General features: G+C 41.6%; 1 protein-coding gene across 1 annotated transcript in view; it reads right to left on the reverse strand.

The window, feature by feature from the left end:
* Positions 1 to 21,628, reverse strand: part of LOC122812918 (SAP30 binding protein) — a 1,615,174-nt gene that overhangs the window by 1,223,852 nt on the left and 369,694 nt on the right. The window contains exon 5 of the mRNA XM_044084976.1: positions 5,926 to 5,971. Within this exon, the coding sequence (XP_043940911.1) occupies positions 5,926 to 5,971 (46 nt within the window). The remainder of the gene's footprint in view (positions 1 to 5,925; positions 5,972 to 21,628) is intronic.

Raw genomic sequence — 21,628 nt, forward strand, 5'->3', positions numbered from 1 at the left:
ACTTCCAGCTTTGGAAGTGGGAGCCCCCTACTGCTTAGGCCTGTGTGTAGCCTGAGACTGTAGCCTAGGTGGTCTGCTGTTCCTGGGTTTGGACTGAGAAGGCCTGGAAGAGACTGGAAAGGACCTATTCTTAGAAGGCCAATGCCTACTAAATCTGGGAGGCTGTACTTGCAGGAAATCTTTAACAGTTTGCATAGATTTAGCTTTTCCCTCCATTTTTTTAAGGACTTCTTCTGCTCTGTTGCCAAACAGGCAGTCTTGGTTTAAGGGAGCATCCAGTAATTTAGCTTTAACATGATCTGGCAAGTTTTGCTCATTAAGCCAAGCATGCCTTCTAAGTACAGACCCAGTGACAGCAACCCTGCAAGATGCTTCTAAAGAGTCAAAACCACATTGCAAAGTATGTTTACCAACTTGTTCAGCAGAATGCATTAAATCCTGTAATTCTTTACGCTCAGCACAGTCAGGAATCAACATCATTTTCTGTTTAAGTAGTCCCATAATATGCTGCTGATACTTTAACATATGAAACTGGCAATTTAAGGCCTTAATGGCCAAAGTAGCAGAAGTGTATCCTTTCTTCCCATCTGTCCAAGGCCCTGGAATCTCTATCAGAGGGGGTATGGTTTTTGGCAGCAGTAGCCTTAATGCCTTTTGGTCCTTGGGAAATGATCTCTGGATCCGCAGTAGGATTCTTGAAGAGGAACTTGTGAAAGTCAGGTACTCTGTAATACCGGTCAGGTTTTCTGGCAGTTGGAGGTAAAGTGTCTGGGGCCAGGCTAGATTCTTAGAAGGCATCATCTACAATGTCCAGAACAGGAGGAATAGCTAAAAGCCTGTGTTGAGGAAGGAGTAAGAATTCCCTAAGCCTCTTTTTGGAGTCAGAGAAATCCTGACTTTCCCAGCGGAAATGCTCCCTAGGAGTGTGCAAGGTTTCACCAAAAGAAAAATCATCCGGAGGGGAAGCAGAGGGAATGGAATCCTCTGCATCAAAATCCTCATAGGTAGATAACGGCTAATCCTGGTAATCAGAAGAAACAGAAATTTCAGAATCCTGATCAGAAGAATCAGAAGGAAAATCAGTTCTAGGTCTCTTAGAGGGGGAAGGCTGGCTTCCCCTAATTAAAGTAATAAGGTCTCCAGCCATTCTAAACATTTGTATTTTTAGACATATGGGCCTGACCATGCGGATTGGACGTCTGTTTTCTAGGCGTAGGTTGAGTTTTAGGCCTTGATGAAGAAGATGGCGTCTGTTTGAAATGCAAATCTGTAGGCCTAAATACACCCTCAGAAGCTGGTGTCTGCACAGCGGCTCCGGACCCATCCAAGGTAGAGACATCCGCAGGTTCCATAGTCGAAGAAGCATCTCGTGGCATACTGGACTCCGAATGGGTCTCAGTAGAGGCCTGTGAATCTGAAGTAGTGGGTATCAGGGGCTGCAAAAGCGCCCGAGTACCGGCGAACTGGCGACTAGCTTAATGGAAGTGTCATCGGCAGTTTTGGACCTATGCAGTCTGTGTCTGTCTTTATCTTTACATTTTTTTGGAATGTCAGTAGTTGGATGGCTTACCGAAGCATTTTCTGGATAGTTAAACAGAGTACCAAAATAATTTGTTGCAAAAATAGACCAACGACGGATAGTTCGGGCGTTGAATAAGGCACAAAACCGACAGCGAGGGACATTGTGGTCTGGGCCTAAGCAAGGAATGCAGTAAGAATGAAAATCTTTATGAGGTATTTGTTTTCCACAGGTAAGACAATTGTTAACTTTTACTGACATCGGTTAAGAGCAAGAAAAAGGATCCCCAATGGGGTACTTAGCTTTTTTCAAAGACTTCGGTTCTGAAACTTGAAAATGAAAATTTCAGGAGTCTGCCGACCAGCACTTGTGAACTGCTTCTGCTTCAGGCAGCGTGCGGCAAGAAAGACTGATGTAATGGTGTCGGCTGCATGTTTTATATCCCTGACGACCTGACGTCATGGAAGAAGAGACAGCATCCGACGCAGGAATCCAAGACTCTGGTATTCAGGCCGGCTGAGGGCTACCTGCAGGCAGATAACCCAAATGTAATGACTGCAACAGTGAAACACAAAAAAACATCCAATACTGCCTTTGTCAAAAGGAAGGCACCAGTATGATTGTTGTTTTTTCCTTCTGGAACTTTAGTAATACTTTTGGTACTAGAGGTAGTGGGAGGCATAAAGGAATCTCCCCGTGCACTGAAAAGAGAATGCTTCTGTCCTCTATGCTAAGGGACAAGGAGCCATAGTGCAAACAAGCGTGACAGCTGCTTGTTGCTTTCCAAGTCAAGTAAGTCTACCTGTGGTTTTTTTCCTATTTGTGGAGTATATCTAGGAAGCCCTGCCTGTTTAGGGCCCATTCATGAGGGTCCTCAATGAACTTGCTTAGTGAATCTGCAAGAACTTTTCCTGTGATGCAATGTACACTGCCCTGAAGGGACATGTTCCTCTGGGTAGCTAGGTCCCAGGCAATCGAAACCAGTCCGCATAGTTGGTAGGACCTGGTTCCTCTTTGCTTGTTTACGTATCACATGACCATAGTATTTGTCTATGAACGCTCAAATAGGACCAGATTTCCAGAGGTGTTAGAAAATCTAAAGAGCTTAGACGAGAGCCCTCATCTCTTTCAGACGGATATATTTTTTTCTGAGTTTCGGCTGCCTGAGGCCCTGAACTTTGTGGATACTTGTCCAAGCATCCCCAAGGCCACGTCAAGTCATCAGTGTACATTTCTCAACATGGAGTCTGTGCTTTGAAAGCAGTCCTGGACTGAGGGACAACTAGGCCACCCACCAAAAGATCTCCTTCTTGAGACAAGGTATAAGAGGAATCCTTTATGCTAGTGGGTGAGTGTGCTGGGACTATACAAGTTTTCTGGTGCCGCTGAATTTTCCTCATATGCTGCCTGGCTAAAAGGAGCACTGGAATGGTTGTGATACTGTGAATCCCAGTCCTCTTAGAATCTCCCTGGCTGAGCATGTCTTGAAGGAGGTTAGGGACTGGAAGTATATTGTAAGCCTTGACACCTTTTCCTGAGGCAAGTAGGCCTGCATCTTTTTGGTGTCCAAACTGTAGCCTAGGAAAATGAAGTCCTGAGTGGACAGTAGGGAAGATTTCTTTTGTAGTAGACTGCGAATTCCAACTACAGTAGAAGGCTGAGTGTGAACTAGATGTGCTTCAGTAAGATCTGGGGTGATGAGGCCTGGAACAGTACATCACCTGCATACGGAAAATCTGAAATCCCAGAGTCTTGCAAAAGGCTATCGCTGGCACTAGCCATTTTGTGGGGGCTGTGAAAAGCCTAAAAGACAAAGCAGCAAACAAAGTTAGATGAGCCAGTACAAAACCTGAGAAATTTTATGTAGGGGGGAGAATGGGAATATGCAGGTAGGCATCTTTCAGATCCAGAGAGACTAAGAATGCCAGTGGGAGAATAAAGGGTGACAGGGTCTGGAGGGAGACACTCTTGAAAGCTGGCACTTTGAGAAATGTGTTCAGCAAAGAGAGATCCAACATAGGTCTCTACTGTCCTTCCTTTCTTGGGACAAGGAACAGGTCCGGAGTAAAACCCCTTCCCAAAAACTGAAGAGATACTGATTCTATCGCACATTGGGCTGTAGTTCCTGAAGGACAGAACAAAAAAGCTTTAGTTGATTTAGGAGTGGAGGGGGGATACCTCTCAAGGGAGGAATTTCCTTCCAAGACAAAGTGCAACCCTTTTTATGAAGGAAAGTACCTATTTTGTCTGTGGTAATCTTTTCCCAGACTGAAATGAACTGAGTTAGCCTTTTTGAGACAAGTAGGGTAGGACAGAGGAAGAGAAGACTTAGAAGACAGTCACAGTGACTTTTCTGAGGAGGTAGGCCGCCCAGATCTAGGGTCCTTCTCAGGTTTTTCTGGAAATCTCCTCCTAGGTGCCCTCCTATGGTTCGGGGGGGGGGGGTATCTAGGTTCCCTTCTAGCAAAAGTAGCACGTTTGGCTAGATAGTTCTTCTAGTACAATAGGTATAGAGGTAAGCAGGATTTTCCTGCAGTCTTTCACAGTTTTATCTTGAAGTCCTCTGACATGGGCTGGATATGCAACTATGTATCTACAGACGGCAGTACCAGTAGCAACTGATCTGGAAGAGGCCTCAATGGCATCATAACTACAATTTATAGAGTCTTGTCTACCCGACTTGCCTGATTTATTGCTTAGACTCAGTGCTCTGTGAACCCATCATGACCTCATTCAAACTGTTAAGGACAGACAGTAGGTATTCGTCATTTGGGTCTGGTACCTTGTGGTCCCAAAGGCGAGAGTAGAGAAAGTATAGACTTCCCCCATCCATAGCCCTGTTGTCCTTGTCAGAAGGAAGAGCATTAGCATTAGGCAGCAATTTAGGTTTCCCAAAAGAGAGAGACACACACAAACCTCTAACAATGAGGAGGGTCTTTCACAAGTGAACACACACCCAAATAATGGACTGAGTGAAAGAGAAACACATTCCAACAGTTTAAATCAACAAGGTACTAAAAGACATTTTAGAGACATTTTAAACTTCAAAATTGATTTTAATGCACAAAAGCAAGTTGCTAATAACAGTGATATTTATGCTACTATGCTTTCTAAACTTGATAATTTATTGTATAAATACAAAGCTTGGGAAACTGACAATGCTTATCTTAAACACTGCCTGCATTTAAAAAATTGTTCCTAGAGGTTTCAGAGTATGCAAGTATCCTAATAATGTTAAAGAAGGTTCTCCGTTTCACCAGGACCCCATTATGGCTTCTGACAGATGTAGGACAGACATAATGAGAGCCATTATTAGAAATGGAAAATGTTTTTAATCAGACAGTGTGTCAACAATAGTATTGTCAGTGATTTATTGTTCAGTATAGACACTGAAAAGGCAAAGTATTTTGAACAGTATTGAGTCAAAATGCAAGAAAATACAGGATAGAAAAATTATGAAAATTGAGAGAGACACTAATGAATATGCTAGCATGACACATTATCCTAAATCTAAACTCTTTAGGGTTAACAGTAACTTATATGGGGGTGAAAATTAAATGTTACATGTGAATGTGTGCTCCTTTTGCTGTGTTTGAACATTAAATTACTTGTGTGTTGGAACTGCTGGTCTGTGGTGACTCATTTTGGATTAAGGTTTAACTTTGGTCCACTGGCTGGACGTCAGCACTGAAAATCCATCTGTTTGCAATACTGCAACAGTGATCTTAGTCAGGACATGTTTCAATTACATTTCATAATGTATTTCATATTAAACCTTTTTGTTTGTCTTTTCGGCTTTTCCCGGTTAGGGGTCACCACAGCGGAACTCCGGTCTGCTAATGATTGGCAGTAGATTTTTATGGTGCTGAGTTGCCAGCCCGATGCCCAGCCTTCAGCGAAGGCACGCCCATTCACGCATGTCTTTCGGAGGCCACTCGACCGCAGGGAGGACATGCAGACTCCACACAGAAGGCACTCCAGCCGAGAATCGAACAGGAGAACCTCTTGCTGTGAGGCAAGAATGCTACCGCTGTACCACAGCGGCTTCATATTAAACCTTTTTAAATATGCCTGAGGAGCCCTTGTTGCTAATCTAGATTTAAAAGCTTAAAGTAGCTAAATGCAGAAAGCTGAAGTTTTTACTCCTCAGTTTAAGTTACACACACAAGTATTGCACCCACATTATTCACTTTATTCTAGAATCAAGCACAGTATGATTTTAGAACAGTAGCTTAAAGCACCTGAACTACAATATGATCAAATGACAAAAAACATTAATAACAGGAACCAAGTCAAGAAAAATGGCACCATTACATGAAAACTAATTAAAAATAAATAAATAAAATTACAATCAGCAACAATTTTTTTTCAAAAGACAAAGCAACAACGGGGTCACAATCACATACCAACAAGCTCCTGTGGGTCCTTTTTGTTGTCCACTTCTGACACCTCCTGCCAATACACACACAAAAACAAACAAAAAAATAAAAACAGTTAAATAACTATTTTTCTGGCACATAACTGATACTGCAATTAAGCACTGTAGAGTGATTTTATGAATTTTACATACTTACCATAACAACAGATCTGAACTAGCAGTTCCATCTTCACTACCTACAGGACCAAGTCTAGCACGACTCAGCCAAATAATTAAATTTCTCTCAGGCCATCTGCTGTGCATATTAGGACAACTCTCCAGATCACGGAAATCTGGAAAAACTGTCTATGCCATGTGGAAGAAAGGATAATTATTTCATGTACAGCCTGTCAAGCCAGCAAAGACTGAAACTGAGGGAGAGGAACAGGGGAATGATAATGAAAATGAAACTGCTAATCCATGCTTATCATTATGTAAGAATTTAACTTTTGTAATTGGGACTCTAAGCTCCATCTTCATTACCCATAGTCCTATGCTCAAACTCTAGGGAAAATCTTCAACACAGAAGATCCTGGGCTATGGTGGCAATAAAGGAGGACTTGGATCCGGAGATCACAAGCCTTAAGTGGCTTGCAAAAAGTTATGTCCACTTGGCTGCTGTACAAATACCAAATGATGCATTTTTAAAGGTGGTCTATGAGGTTGACCCATAGTGCGGTGGACCCTGGGCTCAGATGCTAAAGATCCTTTTTTATTTTTTAATAACAAAACTCAAAGCAATTTGACAGTCCAGCCACTCAGACTTACTTCAAAACTTTACCATCCAACTTTTTCTTGCAAAATGAAAAAGTTGAGAATCTTCCCTGAGAAGCTTTAATCTGCACTGGTAAAGTCTGAGCCACAAATGCTCACCCAAGTGCTGCAATAATTATCCTCATTTGTTTGAACAATTAGAAAAATACTGGTAACTTAACAGACTGACTTACATTACCTTGCCATTTCTATTTTAGGCTTGAAGAAGAAATCTCCTGTAGATATTTCTTTGTGGAACACTAGACAATAAGGCCTGCAAGTTCTTAAATTCTCTTACGTTCAACAATAGCTATAAAAAGTCTTAAGACACGCATTTAAGCCATAGCCAGCCTTAGGCATAGCTCAACTAGATGGCCGTCTAGGGCGCTGCTCTAGCAGGGGCACTTTTCAAGTATTTATTTGGTGCAGGTAGACCAGGATGAGGGCACTGAGTGGTGTGGGGGGGGTGCCGTGGAGCTCTTTTGCCTAGGGCACCAGTTGACCTAAGGCCGCTCCTGATTTAAGCTCAGACATGAGACCACATTCAAACTGTGGCAGTCAAATTCTCTAGCACAAAATAAAGATCTGAAGAAGGAACTAGGCCCTTGATAGAAGCCACAGAAGCAGATACCTTTTAAGAAAGTTTTGCAATCCTTTGCACATTCAAAGAAGCTAAGGACAACAAATTAGCATCTCAGTGAAAATTAAAGCTGGTGGCCAAGTGAACTTTGAATGAAGAATACCAAAGACCAGGGTCTAAAATGTGAACTAAAGAATGAATACTGCATGGTTCTGGAACTGTGCAGTGGAACTACTCCCCTACTCAACAGCCCACAGGAGGAGGAAAAACAAAACAAAAAAAGTTCAGTTGCTCTTATCTGTTTTTTTTGTGTGTTGGATTTCTAATCAGAAGACTATGGACTACCCTTTCTGTGTCATCTGGGTCCCTAGCCATCAATGGAGTGGAGAAACAATGGAGTTAACAGAAGGAAGAGAAAATCTGGATTAGGCTGGTCAGATACGAGTCTCTTGTCTGGCTGACAGACATTAAAACCCTGTCCAAAACATGAGGGCAAAGAAGAAATGGCACTATCAGGGCCAAAAGAGAGTTATTAAGGTGGCTTCAGCATTTTGTCTTGGAAATTATAAGGGGGTATTAAAAATACATGGTAGCTGCATGTGGACAAAGTTATCTCTGAGACATCCTCCAAAGAAAAGGAATAACGGTAAAGTTGCTGCAGTTTTTAAGGTTGGGGATGCAGAGAGATTGTAGCATGGCTTCTTTCAGCCATGGAAATGCTGTGAATCTGTGTTGACTAAGGAACTGGAATGCAGATTACAATGAGTAAATACCTGGTGGCAATGGTCCACTCCCAAATTCTCATGGATTCTCAAAACAGGAGGAAATTAAGATCTCCCTTGCTTGCTGAACATACCACAGCCATGTTGTCACAATGGACGTTAGCAGCATAATGGGAGTCCTGAAACACCTGCAAGGACGGAAATAAATGTTCATTTCTATAGCATATACACACAGGGGCCTCTATCTGTGACCAAGTCCCTTACACAGTCTGCTCCTAAAATACCTCCCACTTTACAGCAGTGGCATCCACAGTGCCTTGGTAGGGTTTGGTAGAAACAGTTTGGTCTCATAAATCAACCTACGGACAGTCATTAGATATTTAAGAAATTTTAATGTAAAAGTCCATTGGATCCGCACACTGGTTACACTGAATTCTGAAAATGAGATGTAGTGTTCTCATACAGCATTGGGCATCTGGAAAAAAAGTTAACCAGGAACGCTCTCATGTGGTATCAGGCATTCTGGGAAAACAGATGATAGCTGCTGTAAGCCTAAGTGCTTACAGACAAAAGGCTGCTGAACAACTTGACTCAGTAGAGCCCGACAGAAGATAGGATGAAAAGAGAATTCTGTCAGACTTAAGGAATGCTTGAAAAGATAGATCAATTTGCATGCAATGAATACATCTGATTGCATGGGCAACAAGTGAGACTTCACAGTGTTTACTGTGATTCCTAGGAAATGGAACAGATAGATGATTTTCATTTGGGGCCATAAGGCTGTCCAGTGATGGGACTACTGCATCCCACTTATCCAGGCAAGGGGGAAAAGCTGGCACCCTGCAGCATTAGATGTTCTGCAAATAACAAAGTGCACATGGTGAACACCGTGGGGGAGACAGTGAGACAAGGTGGCAGTTATCTGCAATCAAGATCACAATACCTCTCTTCTCAGGGTATAAAATAGTATGCCTCCTTGCATTTCCAGACCCAATGCGACACAAGAGAGATCAGACCAAATTAAAATCCCTGGAAGCAGCTTCCATCCAAAGCCTTTGCTGCCAGAAAGAGTCCACAAAGCTTCAATTAGACAGCAACAACCTCCTCCTTCATTAAGAACCACTTCCTCTGAAACAAACTGCAGGTGATAGGAGCTCCCAAATATGCCAGTGAACTATCCTGCTTAATCACCAATGAAACATTCATGCCAAGGAACTGGAATCCCACATAAAGGCTGGCAGACAGTGTCCATCACTCCAGGGCCTGGATGCAGGTGCTTGATACCAAGAAAAACATCAGTGAATATCTGATGACTTTGTAGTCAGTAACACCTCAAACACCACAGCATCTGCATTCCCAGGTAAAAACTAAAATGGTATCATGAAAAATCTGAGAAAATTTAAGCTCAGAATGCCAAGAAAGCTATTGACTTGGATCCTGTACTCCACTCCCAACTCAGACTACTAAATTTCTTGTTTCCTTTGTCCTTCTCTGTAGAAATAAAAAAGTAACATTGGAGCATGTCTAGTCCTAAGCCAATGGAAGTATATCCTTTGATATCAGATCAGACAGGAATGCTCCCAGTTTACTGCAAACTCTAAGGGCTGCAAACATGAAAGGTAGGTTCCAAGAAAGCCACCAGGAAGCTGGTGGAAAAGGCCACCGTGACACAGTTATCCAAGCAGGAAAACACACCAAGATCATTCTCCTGTAAGGCTTTGCCTACTATGGCCTCTACCTTACTAATACTCTGTGTAAGGAGGAAAATCAAAACAGTGGCACCTTGTATTGAAAGCAACAGCCATTAAAATGGAATGACATTAATCAAGTTCAGCAACACCATCCAGGTGCACTGTAACAGCACTAAGCATGACTACCAGGACAGCCTACAAATGGCACCTAATGTAATGGAAGAACCTGCTGAAGTCACCATCTCTCACTATGAAGGCAAAACTAAAGCCCTTATTATTCCAAAGGATGAAGAGTTTTTACTGGTCCTTTATGGAAAACAGACTGGGAATGGCCTAACAGCTCTATGGAAAAACAGCATGGTTTCTCAGCAGAGCTCTTCCTCGGCAAAAACCTAATAGTTGTAAAAGATATGGCCATTAATGACCATGCCTAGAATATTTTGTTCCTTGGAAATTGCCCTCCAACCCAGTGTTTAACTCCGAGCAATGCCCACCCAAAGCCAAACACAGGCTACAGTCAGATGTAACTGTTGAGCTGATGAAGCCCATTTCTTGCCTTCCTCTGTCTCCAACGAGTCTCTTTTTGGAGGTATGGCCATTCTCAAAAACAGAAGCAGCAGCAGTAAGAAGGGACCTCTCAGAGGTACTTCCACAGTGGCACGGTTTCTCAAGAGACCATTAATATAGTTCTGAAAAGGATGGCTGAACATATACTGCCTAACATCCATCTTAAGGGTAGATATCCTCAGCTATGTCATGCTGCAGAAGCACGTCTGGGCCTGCTGTCAGTTACACTATTGGCATAGTCAAACCCACAGAGGACCTTGTTAAAGCATACTCTACACATTTAGGCTCTTCAAACTTTAAGCTGCAACTCAAGTACATCATCACCTCCTTTTAGTTTAACTTGCTCAAGGAAGAGCTAGTTTAGAATATTTTGTAGAGCTCCTCTATAACTTAAATGTATTCATATTTACCCTGTTTCTACTTCCATACATCTCCAGCATTTATTTTCTACTTGAGGGAATATCTTTTGTACTTTTCTCGGGGTGTAGAAATACGTAGGGGGGGGGGGTTATCTATTGACCTTTAACAATTAACCCTTAACAGTGTACTGAGAATTTCCTGAGTGGAGACTCAACTGCTCCTTAGCTTGAACCCTTTTTTAGTATTGCCCTCCTACTCTATCTGCTCTCCATATACAGGTTCTCCATTAATCTTCTTTCATTTCAGCCCTGCTATCAATTTTCTTTTTGCTCTCCCCTCAAACCCTGCTCTTTGGCTCCACTACCAGCAACCGACTGGCACATTCTTCTCTGGGAAGATGGGCATTCCCAGGCTAGTCAAAAGCCCTACAGCTGGATTTCTTCCTGCTGAGAAATCCTGACTCACCCTCTGTTTCCCAGTGGGAGTTTGGAAGTAGGGAGGGGCCAGCTTGATCACCTTGGTGGGGGAATGTATTCTCTCTCCTTGGGTGCACCCTCTCAAAAGATTTTCCAAACTCTGCCACTGTTGTCTCCAAAGAGGAAGTGTGCCTCTGTACTTAGATGGCACCATGACAGCATGGGCTTGGCAGGCTCAAATTCTACTGGATAACGCCTAGTGCTCCATCTCGTTGCACCCTTGTAGCAAGCTAGAACTGCCCCCCCCCCCCCCACCAACACAAAAGGTCAGCCAACAGCAACTGCTTACTCCCATTCTCCTGGCCAGCTCCTACAGGTGCCCGAGCCACTAATCAAATTATGTCCCTTTGCACCATAGTGAGGGCATTATTCTTCCTATGCTGTGTACTTGGCTTTGTCTTCTCCTATTTTTTATCCATTACTGCTGCACTATTAGGCAATATTTCCTTTTTCCACTACTTCAAACTCAAAGTTTAGAGCAGTTTTAGCTATTTCATATATTTATTAGGTTAAAGCATATTTCCCAGTCCTTTCCAAATTGTGTTCACAATGTCAGTTGATTTATGTTTTATCAGTTTCCCTGGGATATCATCATTCTTCCATTTTGCATCATATCAGTTGCTCTACGTGAGGTATACAAACCGAATTAGAGTGGCCTTACAATGCCCTTGTAAATCAGGAATCCCCAACCCTCTTTATTTCAATGGTACAAATCTGTTTTCCCCCTTAAACTCTTGCAAGCCTACCCTCCTTACTTCCCCTCTCAATGTGACCACAACCTCTCCTCAAGCTGTACAAAGGTCTGCCATATGTCCATTATTAAAGGTACAAGTATTTTGAATGCTAGAAGTTCACTGTCCAGATCCACTGTTAATACTTTTCAACTTCTCAACTTTTTCATACTTTAATACTTTGCTTCTTTCAAGATTTATTTTACTATCACTGCTGCACTACTTTTTACTCAAATACCCAGACATTTTTATTTACTTTATTTACATTTGGTTACCGGGGTACAGCACAAATCATAGCCTGACCTACTGCAGGCTCAGCCTGGTTCACATTCTAACAAAAATGTAAGAACTACATCCAACAGTGGAATACAAAGGTAACACAAACAAGTCACAAATGAAAAAAAGAGATACTATGTACAAACTTAATATCATACTGATGTGTACATGTTACAAATGGAAACGTGAAATCACAGCAATAGCAAGAAAAGAGTGAGCAGAAGGTTTAACCTTGGAAAATGGAGGGGGTAACACAAGATGTTTACAGGATAAAGCAAGTTTTGTCAGTTGTCATAAATAAGGGGAATTCTGTACCATGTCTGTAAGATTATAATTTGGAAGCCCTGCCACTCCCCCCACAAGTGAAAACATTGGTCTGATCCTAGTTTCTATCAGATATCATAGTTACTGTATTGTGAACTTTTGTCACATGCATCTAATACTCGCTACCCAAAAGAGGTGAGCAGACTTAGCCTTTTTGTTTCATTCTTTCCCTGGGGGCTCATCAAGAAACAACATCACTGAAAGAACCAGGGACAACTATAACAGAGTCACAGTGGTCTCTCTCTACAAAACAAAGCTGACTATACATGTAATCCCAAATGACTGCCTTAATTGGGAGGAAACCCAAGGTGTCTCCTCCCCCCAGACACATTCATTAACACGTTATTAGAAAGAAGGAATTAGAATGTGGCATAAGTCAGTGCATCCAAGACCTTATGAGTTACAATGTTTCTCCACAGCCACACCTGAGACTTAGGTAAATGTGTTGGCAGCTTATCCTTCTAAGAGATGACAGTTCAAAGTCCTCAGACTCCTCAAAAAAGTTGAAGAAAAAGAGGAGAACTCCCCACTCTTCAGCATCTCCAAATGGGCCAAGTTTGCGATTGGCTGGAGTGACAAATTGGTGGGCAACAGGCAATTAGCACTCAAGAGTGTAACTGCTAAAGCTGTTGCAAAGCAGTTGGCTTCACAAAAGGGGAGATAAATTGTCTTTGGGACATGCAGATAACCTCAGATACTGAAATGAAATTTGATTATATTGAGAAAGAAATACTCAAACTGGATTCAAAGAACAGGGAGAAGACGAAATTAGTAACAGTGACCTGAAAACACTTCAGCATGAGTTTACAGTACCATTATATCTGTTATTTACTAATCTGTACAAGGAGATTCGTTATGATTGGAGGCATGCACTTGTTAAACCTGTCTTTAAGGGAAGTAGGAAAAATGCAGTCATACAGGTCCATAAGTTTACTTTTATGTTGTGGGAAAAATAATGGAGAAGGCTATACTGGATAAATTGTCAGAACTGGAAACGTTTGGACTTGAAACCATAAACCACCATAGATAATGTGAAATAGATCTATTATCATCTGTTACACGATTTTCTGTGACAATATAGCAGCAGCTATGAATGACAAATTGCGCTGTGATGTAATTTACATAGATTCAACTTCAGCATGTGATAGGTCATGCACAACACTGATAAATTAGAACAACTAGGTAAGCAATGTACTCTTGATAAGATGCATAGCTGTATGACTTATAAACAGGACATGGGAAGTGTCATACAGCAAACAGACATGTGAAATTCGAGGTTTACAGACAGGGTGTCCCACAGGTCTCCATCCTAGGCCCATATTTGTTTATAGCAACACACATTTTTTTTATCTGAGGAGTTCAAGTGCTGCGTACAAATGACTTAAAAATGGGTAAATTGATTATGTGTTCTCACATGTCTGCATGCCTGCAAAAGAACTTGACTAAAATTGACCATTTGGACACAGGAGAATAATAATGTTGATAAATGCATCAAATACTAAGCACATGAGATTTGAGAGACAAAGTAAGGTGAATACTTAATGCAGCACACACTAACCAAAACTGTACAATCATTTAACGACCTGGGTATACAATAAATTCAGCTCTGAGTTTTTCTAATCATATCAACCAACTGGTTAATGAAAATTATAGAACTACAGATTAGGCTTTATAAAGTCTAGGAAATCAGAAATTAAGTCACTGTTTGTTAGTTACATTAGACCCAAACTTGAGTATGGAATAACAATATGGGAACCTTATGAGAAAACAATCACAAGCAAACTGGAAAGAGTACAACAGAAATATACCAAGGGCATCCAAGGATGTGGAAATTTAAGTTATTATGAAAGACTAAAATATATGAACTTGTACAGTGTCTCAGATATTTAAAAGGAGACCTTATTCAGGTATATAGGGCATTTAGAGACTACCACATCTGGGATTATTTACGGTAATCAAAAAGTAGTAGAGAATAATCAGAGAAGCTATGTAGAAGATTATATAGGAATGAGAAGTGTACTAATTGATCCTCTGTAAGAGTAGCTAATGCATGGAATTGACTGCTAAACACTAGTTTAGAACAGCCTGGACACTTATGGGAACAACTGTTTTGGTATATTGGCACTCTAGTAGGACATTACTGCCCATGCTGGAAATATTAATATATATGCAAGGTATTACTGATTCTTTTAGTCAGCTCCTGTGTTTTTTCTGTCTTCCTAGCATTTTCCTTTAGAACAATGGAAAATGCTTCACCTGCAAAGTCGCTATAGTCTTTGGTGTCAAAAGAATGAGAAGCAGAGTCTCCTTCCGTTTGCTGGCTCACTCTTTGCTGGATAAACTTTTTTCTGATGAAGAACAGGCCAAGGAGGAAAAAATGTCTTTGATTATCCAGAGAAAAAAATATTCTAAAGGCAGCTGTTTAACCAGCTAAAATGTCACACCTGATTCTCAACATTCCCGAACTGCTGGAATAAATGTGCTTTTTTTCTGCTTAGTTGTGTACAATGAACAATAATTTTCAACAAACAGTCTCGAATTTTTTTATACCTTTCCTTTCTGACAATTTTGTCAGGAGCAACTCTTCCTGCTGGCATGACTGCATCTTTACTAATACAAGTCTGGGCTGCCTTCTCATAACTAGATATGGAGCATATACACAATGCGCCCCTTCAACAAAAAGCCACATCATTCCTCTGCGTAAGGAAGGAAATTCAACAAACATTATTAACTTTAGACCTATAGCAATCTTATCCTACTCTCTCCACAATACTTGAATAATATATTCAAAAACAACTGCTTAACTATCTCCTGCAGGAAAATCTCCTATCCCCCACACAACATGGCCTCCCATGCTTCCTACAGTACTAAGACTGCACTTATAATCAAATAGACAATGTCAAAGCTAGAGATAGCAGCATTATTTCTAAACTTGTCTAAAGACTTCAACACAGTATGTCACAGCAAACTTCTACTTCAAATGTCCTCATTAGGTCTCTCTCAGCCCACCCTTCTATAGTTCTAAACCTACCTATCCAATAGGCATCAGCCAGTAAAATGACACTCCACCATCTCTCCATACCTCCCACTCACCACCAGTTACCACAAGGCACTATCCTTGGTCTTCTCCTCTAACATTCTCACCACCACCCTCCACACTTCCACACAACAGCCATCCTAATACAGTAGCCAGTAGACTTCACACTGATTTGCACATATGACAACATGGCACACCTCCAAAACATTACTTACGAAGCTTTAACGGGAACTGAAACATGGCTTTGTAACTCAAAACTCATGCTCAGACCTGAGAAAAACAAACTACTACTTTTTTCCCTAAATCCCTGTTTCATGAAAAAACAAAATTTAAAGTCCTCTTTCTTTAATGACACAAACACTGAAGTCACTTCTCAAAGTAAATTATTAGAGATGATAATCTTAAGTTTGACCTGCATATAAAAGAATGCATAAGGAAAAAAATAGGAATGCTTTATATAGCCAAAAATGTTCTCACTGACATAACTAAAGCTAAACTTGTCATTACTTATCTCCTCCTGGTGCTCTCATCTTTACTAATCTTCTGGTATCACAAAAACCAAAAACTTGAACAATGCTATAATAAAGCTGCTAAATTAGCAGCACATATCCCCTTCAGAACTCACCACTGTGTAGCCTAAAATGATTAGAACTACCCCATCAACTAATATATATACACAGCGCTTTACCAACTATAAATTTATCCAGAATCCATCTGCTTGTCCAGCACTAAGTAACATTCTATACATCTATGTTCCCTGTCATTCATCATGATCCAGTGACCAAAAACTCATGTCTGTCCACAAGCCTATCAAATCTGCTGGCCACTGTCTTTAGTCGTACTCTGTTGCCAAGGTCAGGAACGCCTTATCAGTATCTATCAGGTCAGTACACTCCTTTCCATCATTCAAAATCATTCTGAAAGACTTCCCAGCCAAAAGCGGTCTCTGTTCTTACATCCCTAAATGTGGACACATACCTATTTATAACCTTACATCTCATTACTCTCCCTTCTTCTCTCACTTCCTTACTTCTATCAATTTCTCTCCCCTGGCTTTCCTTTTAAATCTACCATAAGCCTGCTTTTCTTTCACTTCATACTGCAATTCATTTTTGCATTATACTAATGTACCTTTAATTTCTGTATAAACTGGATAAAATTTACCTCAACATTAAATCATTTGCAAATAACTTGTATTTATTCTTAACCAATGTTTTCATATGATGTCTAATTTGGCAGATATAAGACTGTAAAATTATTGTTCTCGAAATGTTTTGTAATACTTAGGAGCTTTTCTCCCTGGGCCTATGTTGAAAATGGCTATCTACCAAGTCGGACTATCCTAGTAATCAAATGTCAATAAATAAATATATAAATAAATAATCTCTGTTCTTCAGTTAGTGCTGGCTTGAATTTTATTATTTGTTAGTAATTGCAGGTGTGGGGGTAGCCACATCCTTTGATTTCCTGTCCTTGCCTATTTAAGTGGTACAGTTTGAAATATTTTCTGCTTAAAAACCTCACCTTTGGCCGGCTAAGATCTAGCTGTATTCAACTGAACGTATAAGAGAATTTAAGTACCTTTATCTGCACTTTTTTCAAATAATACAGTATTTAAATTGATTTAACTGTGTTGCATGATTATTAACTGAACTGGAAGTGTTGACTCTGTTCTTCAGTTAGTGCTGGCTTGAATTATCTGTTAGTAATTGCAGGTGTGGGGGTAGTCACATCCTTTGATTTCCTGTCCTTGCCTATTTAAGTGGTACAGTTTGAAATATTTTCTGCTTAAAACCTCAGCTTTGGCGGCTAAGATCTAGCTGTATTCAACTGAATGTATAAGAGAATTTAAGTACCTTTATCTGCACTTTTTTTCAAATAATACAGTTTTTAAAATGATTTAACTGTGTTGCATGATTATTAACTGAACTGGAAGTTTTGACTCTGTTCTTCAGTTAGTTTTTCCACCCGCCCTCCCTGTTTCTGTTTTAGTGTTAATCTTAGTGGCTTTGAAACTGCCCGCCCCTCTTGTAAATTTGTGTTTGGATACTCCTTCTGGGCCCATCTCATTTGCTCACTCAACTGAGTGCAGTGAGATCATATTCTGATTTCAGGCACTCCTGTATACAAAGAGAGCATCTGGGAAAGAGAATAAAAAAAAAATTTAAGCTGGTTTCCTGCCTTTCCTGTTAAGTGGTCTAGACTGTTTGTAGGCTTCTGAGCCCCCAAGCCCTTCTGCGTTGGAGGGAAGCCTTCTAGCTTAGTTTTGTTTCTTATAACTAGCCAGTTTTCTAGTTTCAGCACACAAATCTGTTTCTTTCAACTCAGCACTTGTTGAGAACTCACTGTAAGCACTACATAAGCTGCAAATTACTACATCACTCAACTTTCCTCACTTGTCTAGTGGAAAGCAGTTTTTAGTACTTAATAAATAAGCACTTATCCAGGCATGTCTAAGGGTCAGCTCACAGTGATTTCTCCTGTCTACCTGATGAATCTGGGCATCTTGGAGCAATGCAGCAATTGCCTCATGTACACAGACAACCCTCTCATCCTACCACCCAACACTACAACCTGTGAGAGATGCAACTGGAAGCAAAGCACTCTTCACCCAAGACTGGACTAGACAGTCAAGAGGAGAAGATAAACACTTGCACCACACCACACTCATCACATAGTCCCTCAAAACCTACACCACCAAAACACACACATAGAAACACAAAACACACACCTACATTCGCGGAGGCTCTCAATAAAAACCTGCCCAAGCATCAGGGACATCCAAAGCATAAACGCAAGCAAACTCCACCCCCCAACACAACCCAAATGACACATAGCCCACAAACCCAGTGTGCCACTCAACCACAGCCCATAAGGCATAACAACGTACCCAACACTCTAGTCATAGGTGACTCTATAGTCAGGCACACTGATGTTCCACTCACTAGACTAAACAAGGAGAAAGTTACTGTCAGCTGCCTGTCAGGTGCCAGGATCCGCCACATAACTCATGCACTCAGGTCACTCCACAATAAGTACAAATATGACACTGTCATTGCCATGTTGGTGTGAATGACCTGAGACATACCTCCCTGGACTACATGAAAAGAGACATGGAGGAGCTCTCCGATCTTGTATCCCAGGCAGGTATGACCCTAACCCTGAGTAGCATCCTGCCATCACCCAGAATGATACCACAGTACAAGGACAAAATGATTGACTTCAACAATTGGCTAAGCTTCTGGTGTCATTCTAAGGGGATCCAGTATTTGTCTGCCTGGGACGACATGATCGACAGTCCATGATGCTTTGCCAGAGATGGCCTGCACCTGTCGCCCTTAGGATTCCGGATACTGGTAAGGCTCTTGCCACCCCTATAGTGCCTTTTTTAGGCAAGGTTCAAATGACAAATTCACCACAGTAACAGGTACAAGCAAGCAAAATCTGAGGGTAATGCTACTCAATGCTAGAAGTCTAAACCTCAAAATGCACTCACTCAAGGCACTCCTTAAAATGGAGAACATTGACATCTGTGCAGTGACAGAGACCTGGTTCAAAGCTCCAGAGAGCACCCCTGCATTACCAGGCTTCAATTCATACCATACCTTTCGGCCACCTAACCCAGAAAGAAGCACTAAAGGCGGAGGCGTGTCCATATTCATTAAGGATATCCACACCTCCAGGCTAGTTGCACAGCATAATGCATCAGAGATTATCCAAGTGCAACTAACTCTGGGCAAGACCGCAATCCAAACTGTAGCTTGCTACAGACAACCCACCAAGCCCCAGGATTCACACTCCTCATTTCTTGATACACTGGAAAGTATTAGGGTACAACCCAACACCCTAATAATGGGCGATTTCAACTACCCCACCATTAACTGGGAAAACTTCTCATGTACCAACTCTTTTGCTCAACGATTTCTAGAATTCATAAATTCCAACACCTTGGATCAACTTATTCACACCTCCACCAGGGGCAGCAATATCCTAGACCTGGTCATTACCAACATGGGAAACCAGTGTTCCACACCAGAGGTCAATTCCTTGTTGGTCAGATCCGACCACAAGCTAATCAGCCTAGACATTCACATCCCACCCCCACCCCCAATTAGGGAAACCATCGTAAAAAACTTCTCTAAAGCCAACTTCACACTTCTTAAGACAGAAGTGGCAAACTTCATGACACCCATGCAGACAGACAATACAGGTATGACTGCCGCATCCTACACAAATGCACTTTATAAGCACTTACACGAGTGCATGGATCATGCTATCCCTAATAGAACCAAGATGTTATCCTCCAAAAAAAGGAAGCCATTCTGGTGGTCCTCTGCCATAAACAAACTCTGCAACAGAAGAAAGAAACTGTTGCAAAAAAAAAAAGAGTAAAATCCCATGACTGGAGGAACTCCCTGGTCAACCTCAGTAAGAAGCTGAGATCCCTCATAAAATCCTCCAAAGCTAGTTACGAAAACAAAATTGCCACTGACTCTAAAAACAACCACAAAGCATTCTATAACTATGTCAAGAATCTAAATGGGAACACTCAGATCTGCTCTGAGTTACAGCACAATGGCACTAAATATACAGAACCAACTGATATTGCCAACATCCTAGCAGATAGGTTCAGTGCTAACTTTACCCCCCCTCTCACCCCTTAGAGGGCCCATCTCTATACCGGAAGAATGCAAAGTTCCTATAATCACGGTTGCACAGGTAAAAAAGACACTCTCCAAAGCCAAGAACACAGCATCCATGGGACCTGACAATATCCCAGGCTGCATTCTACACAAACTACAGAATGAACTGGCACCCTACCTAAGAACCATGTTCAATCATAGCCTCATCTCAGGCTTTGTACCCACTGAATGGCGCACCGCTACGGTTATCCCACTCCACAAAGGGGGAGCCACAACGGACCCCGGGAACTACCACCCCATTAGCCTGATGAGCCTGGTCTGCAAGGCCATGGAACATATCATCGTGGAACTCAAACAAAGACATTGGTAATCTCCAAACTCTGGACCCTACCTAGTTTGGATTTGTAAAAGGCAGATCATGTCTCCTAAACCTGACTGACTTCTTTGAAGCAGTCACCAAAGCCATAGATGAGGGTAAAATGGTTCACACAGCTTATCTAGATCTTGCCAAGGCTTTCGACACCATCCCCCACTCTGGAAATATAGATAATCTCACTAAACTAGGTATAAATCCCTATGTCACAAGATGGGTTGCCAACTGGCTCACGGACAGAACCCACGCTGTGAAAGTAGCGGATTCCAAATCCGACATCAGACCAGTGACAAGTGGAGTACCACAGGGTTCAGTCCTGGGTCCTCTCCTGTTTGGTATCTACTTCTCTGAGGTGCAGGCCAACACAGAAGGTCTTTGGCTAACAAAGTTTGCAGATGACTGCAAACTAGGAGCCATAATCGAAACTCCTAACGATGTGGACAAACTACAAAAGGGCCTCACTGAGACAGATAACTGGTGTCAAAGCCATGGCCTGAAGCTCAATGCCAAAAAGTGTATTGTCATCCCCTTTGGTAAAAACTCTGTACCCATGAACTACCACATAGCTGGTAGTCTACTTAATGCCGAAAAATGTGATGAGACCTTGGGACACAGGTGGACAGTAGTCTCTCCTTTGATAATCACATCGCCACAGTGGTCAGGAAATCCTTCTACGTGGCTCATCTCATCACAAAAGGATTCTCATCCAGAAAAAAAGAGGTCATTGTTCCCCTCTACTCATCACTCATTAGATCCATTATAGAGTACAACGCCCCTTTTGGAATGTACCTCACAAGACATCTACAACAACTGGAAAGACCACAGAAATACCTCACAAAGAGGATTACTGGCCTCAAACAGATGCCCTATGCAGACCGTCTAAAAAAACTACAGCTTTACTCCATCGCATATCGCCTACTCAGGGGCGATCTCTGCATAACATACAAAGCTATGTCAAACCCAGAGCTGTTGGACATGCTCCACTTAAAGAAATCCCAATCCCTCCGAGCTACATGCTCTAGGAACCTAAACCTTGTCACCACAATAAACAGAACATGCTGGTGGGATAGATTCCTGTCCCAGAGACTTCCCATACTCTGGAACAGACTACCTATCTATGTCAAACAGAGCTCCTCATTAGCACTCTTCAAGAAAAATC

Source organism: Protopterus annectens, chromosome 10.part0 (assembly GCF_019279795.1).
Source record: "Protopterus annectens isolate FY-2018-M chromosome 10.part0, PAN1.0, whole genome shotgun sequence".
Taxonomy (NCBI): Eukaryota; Metazoa; Chordata; order Ceratodontiformes; family Protopteridae; genus Protopterus; species Protopterus annectens.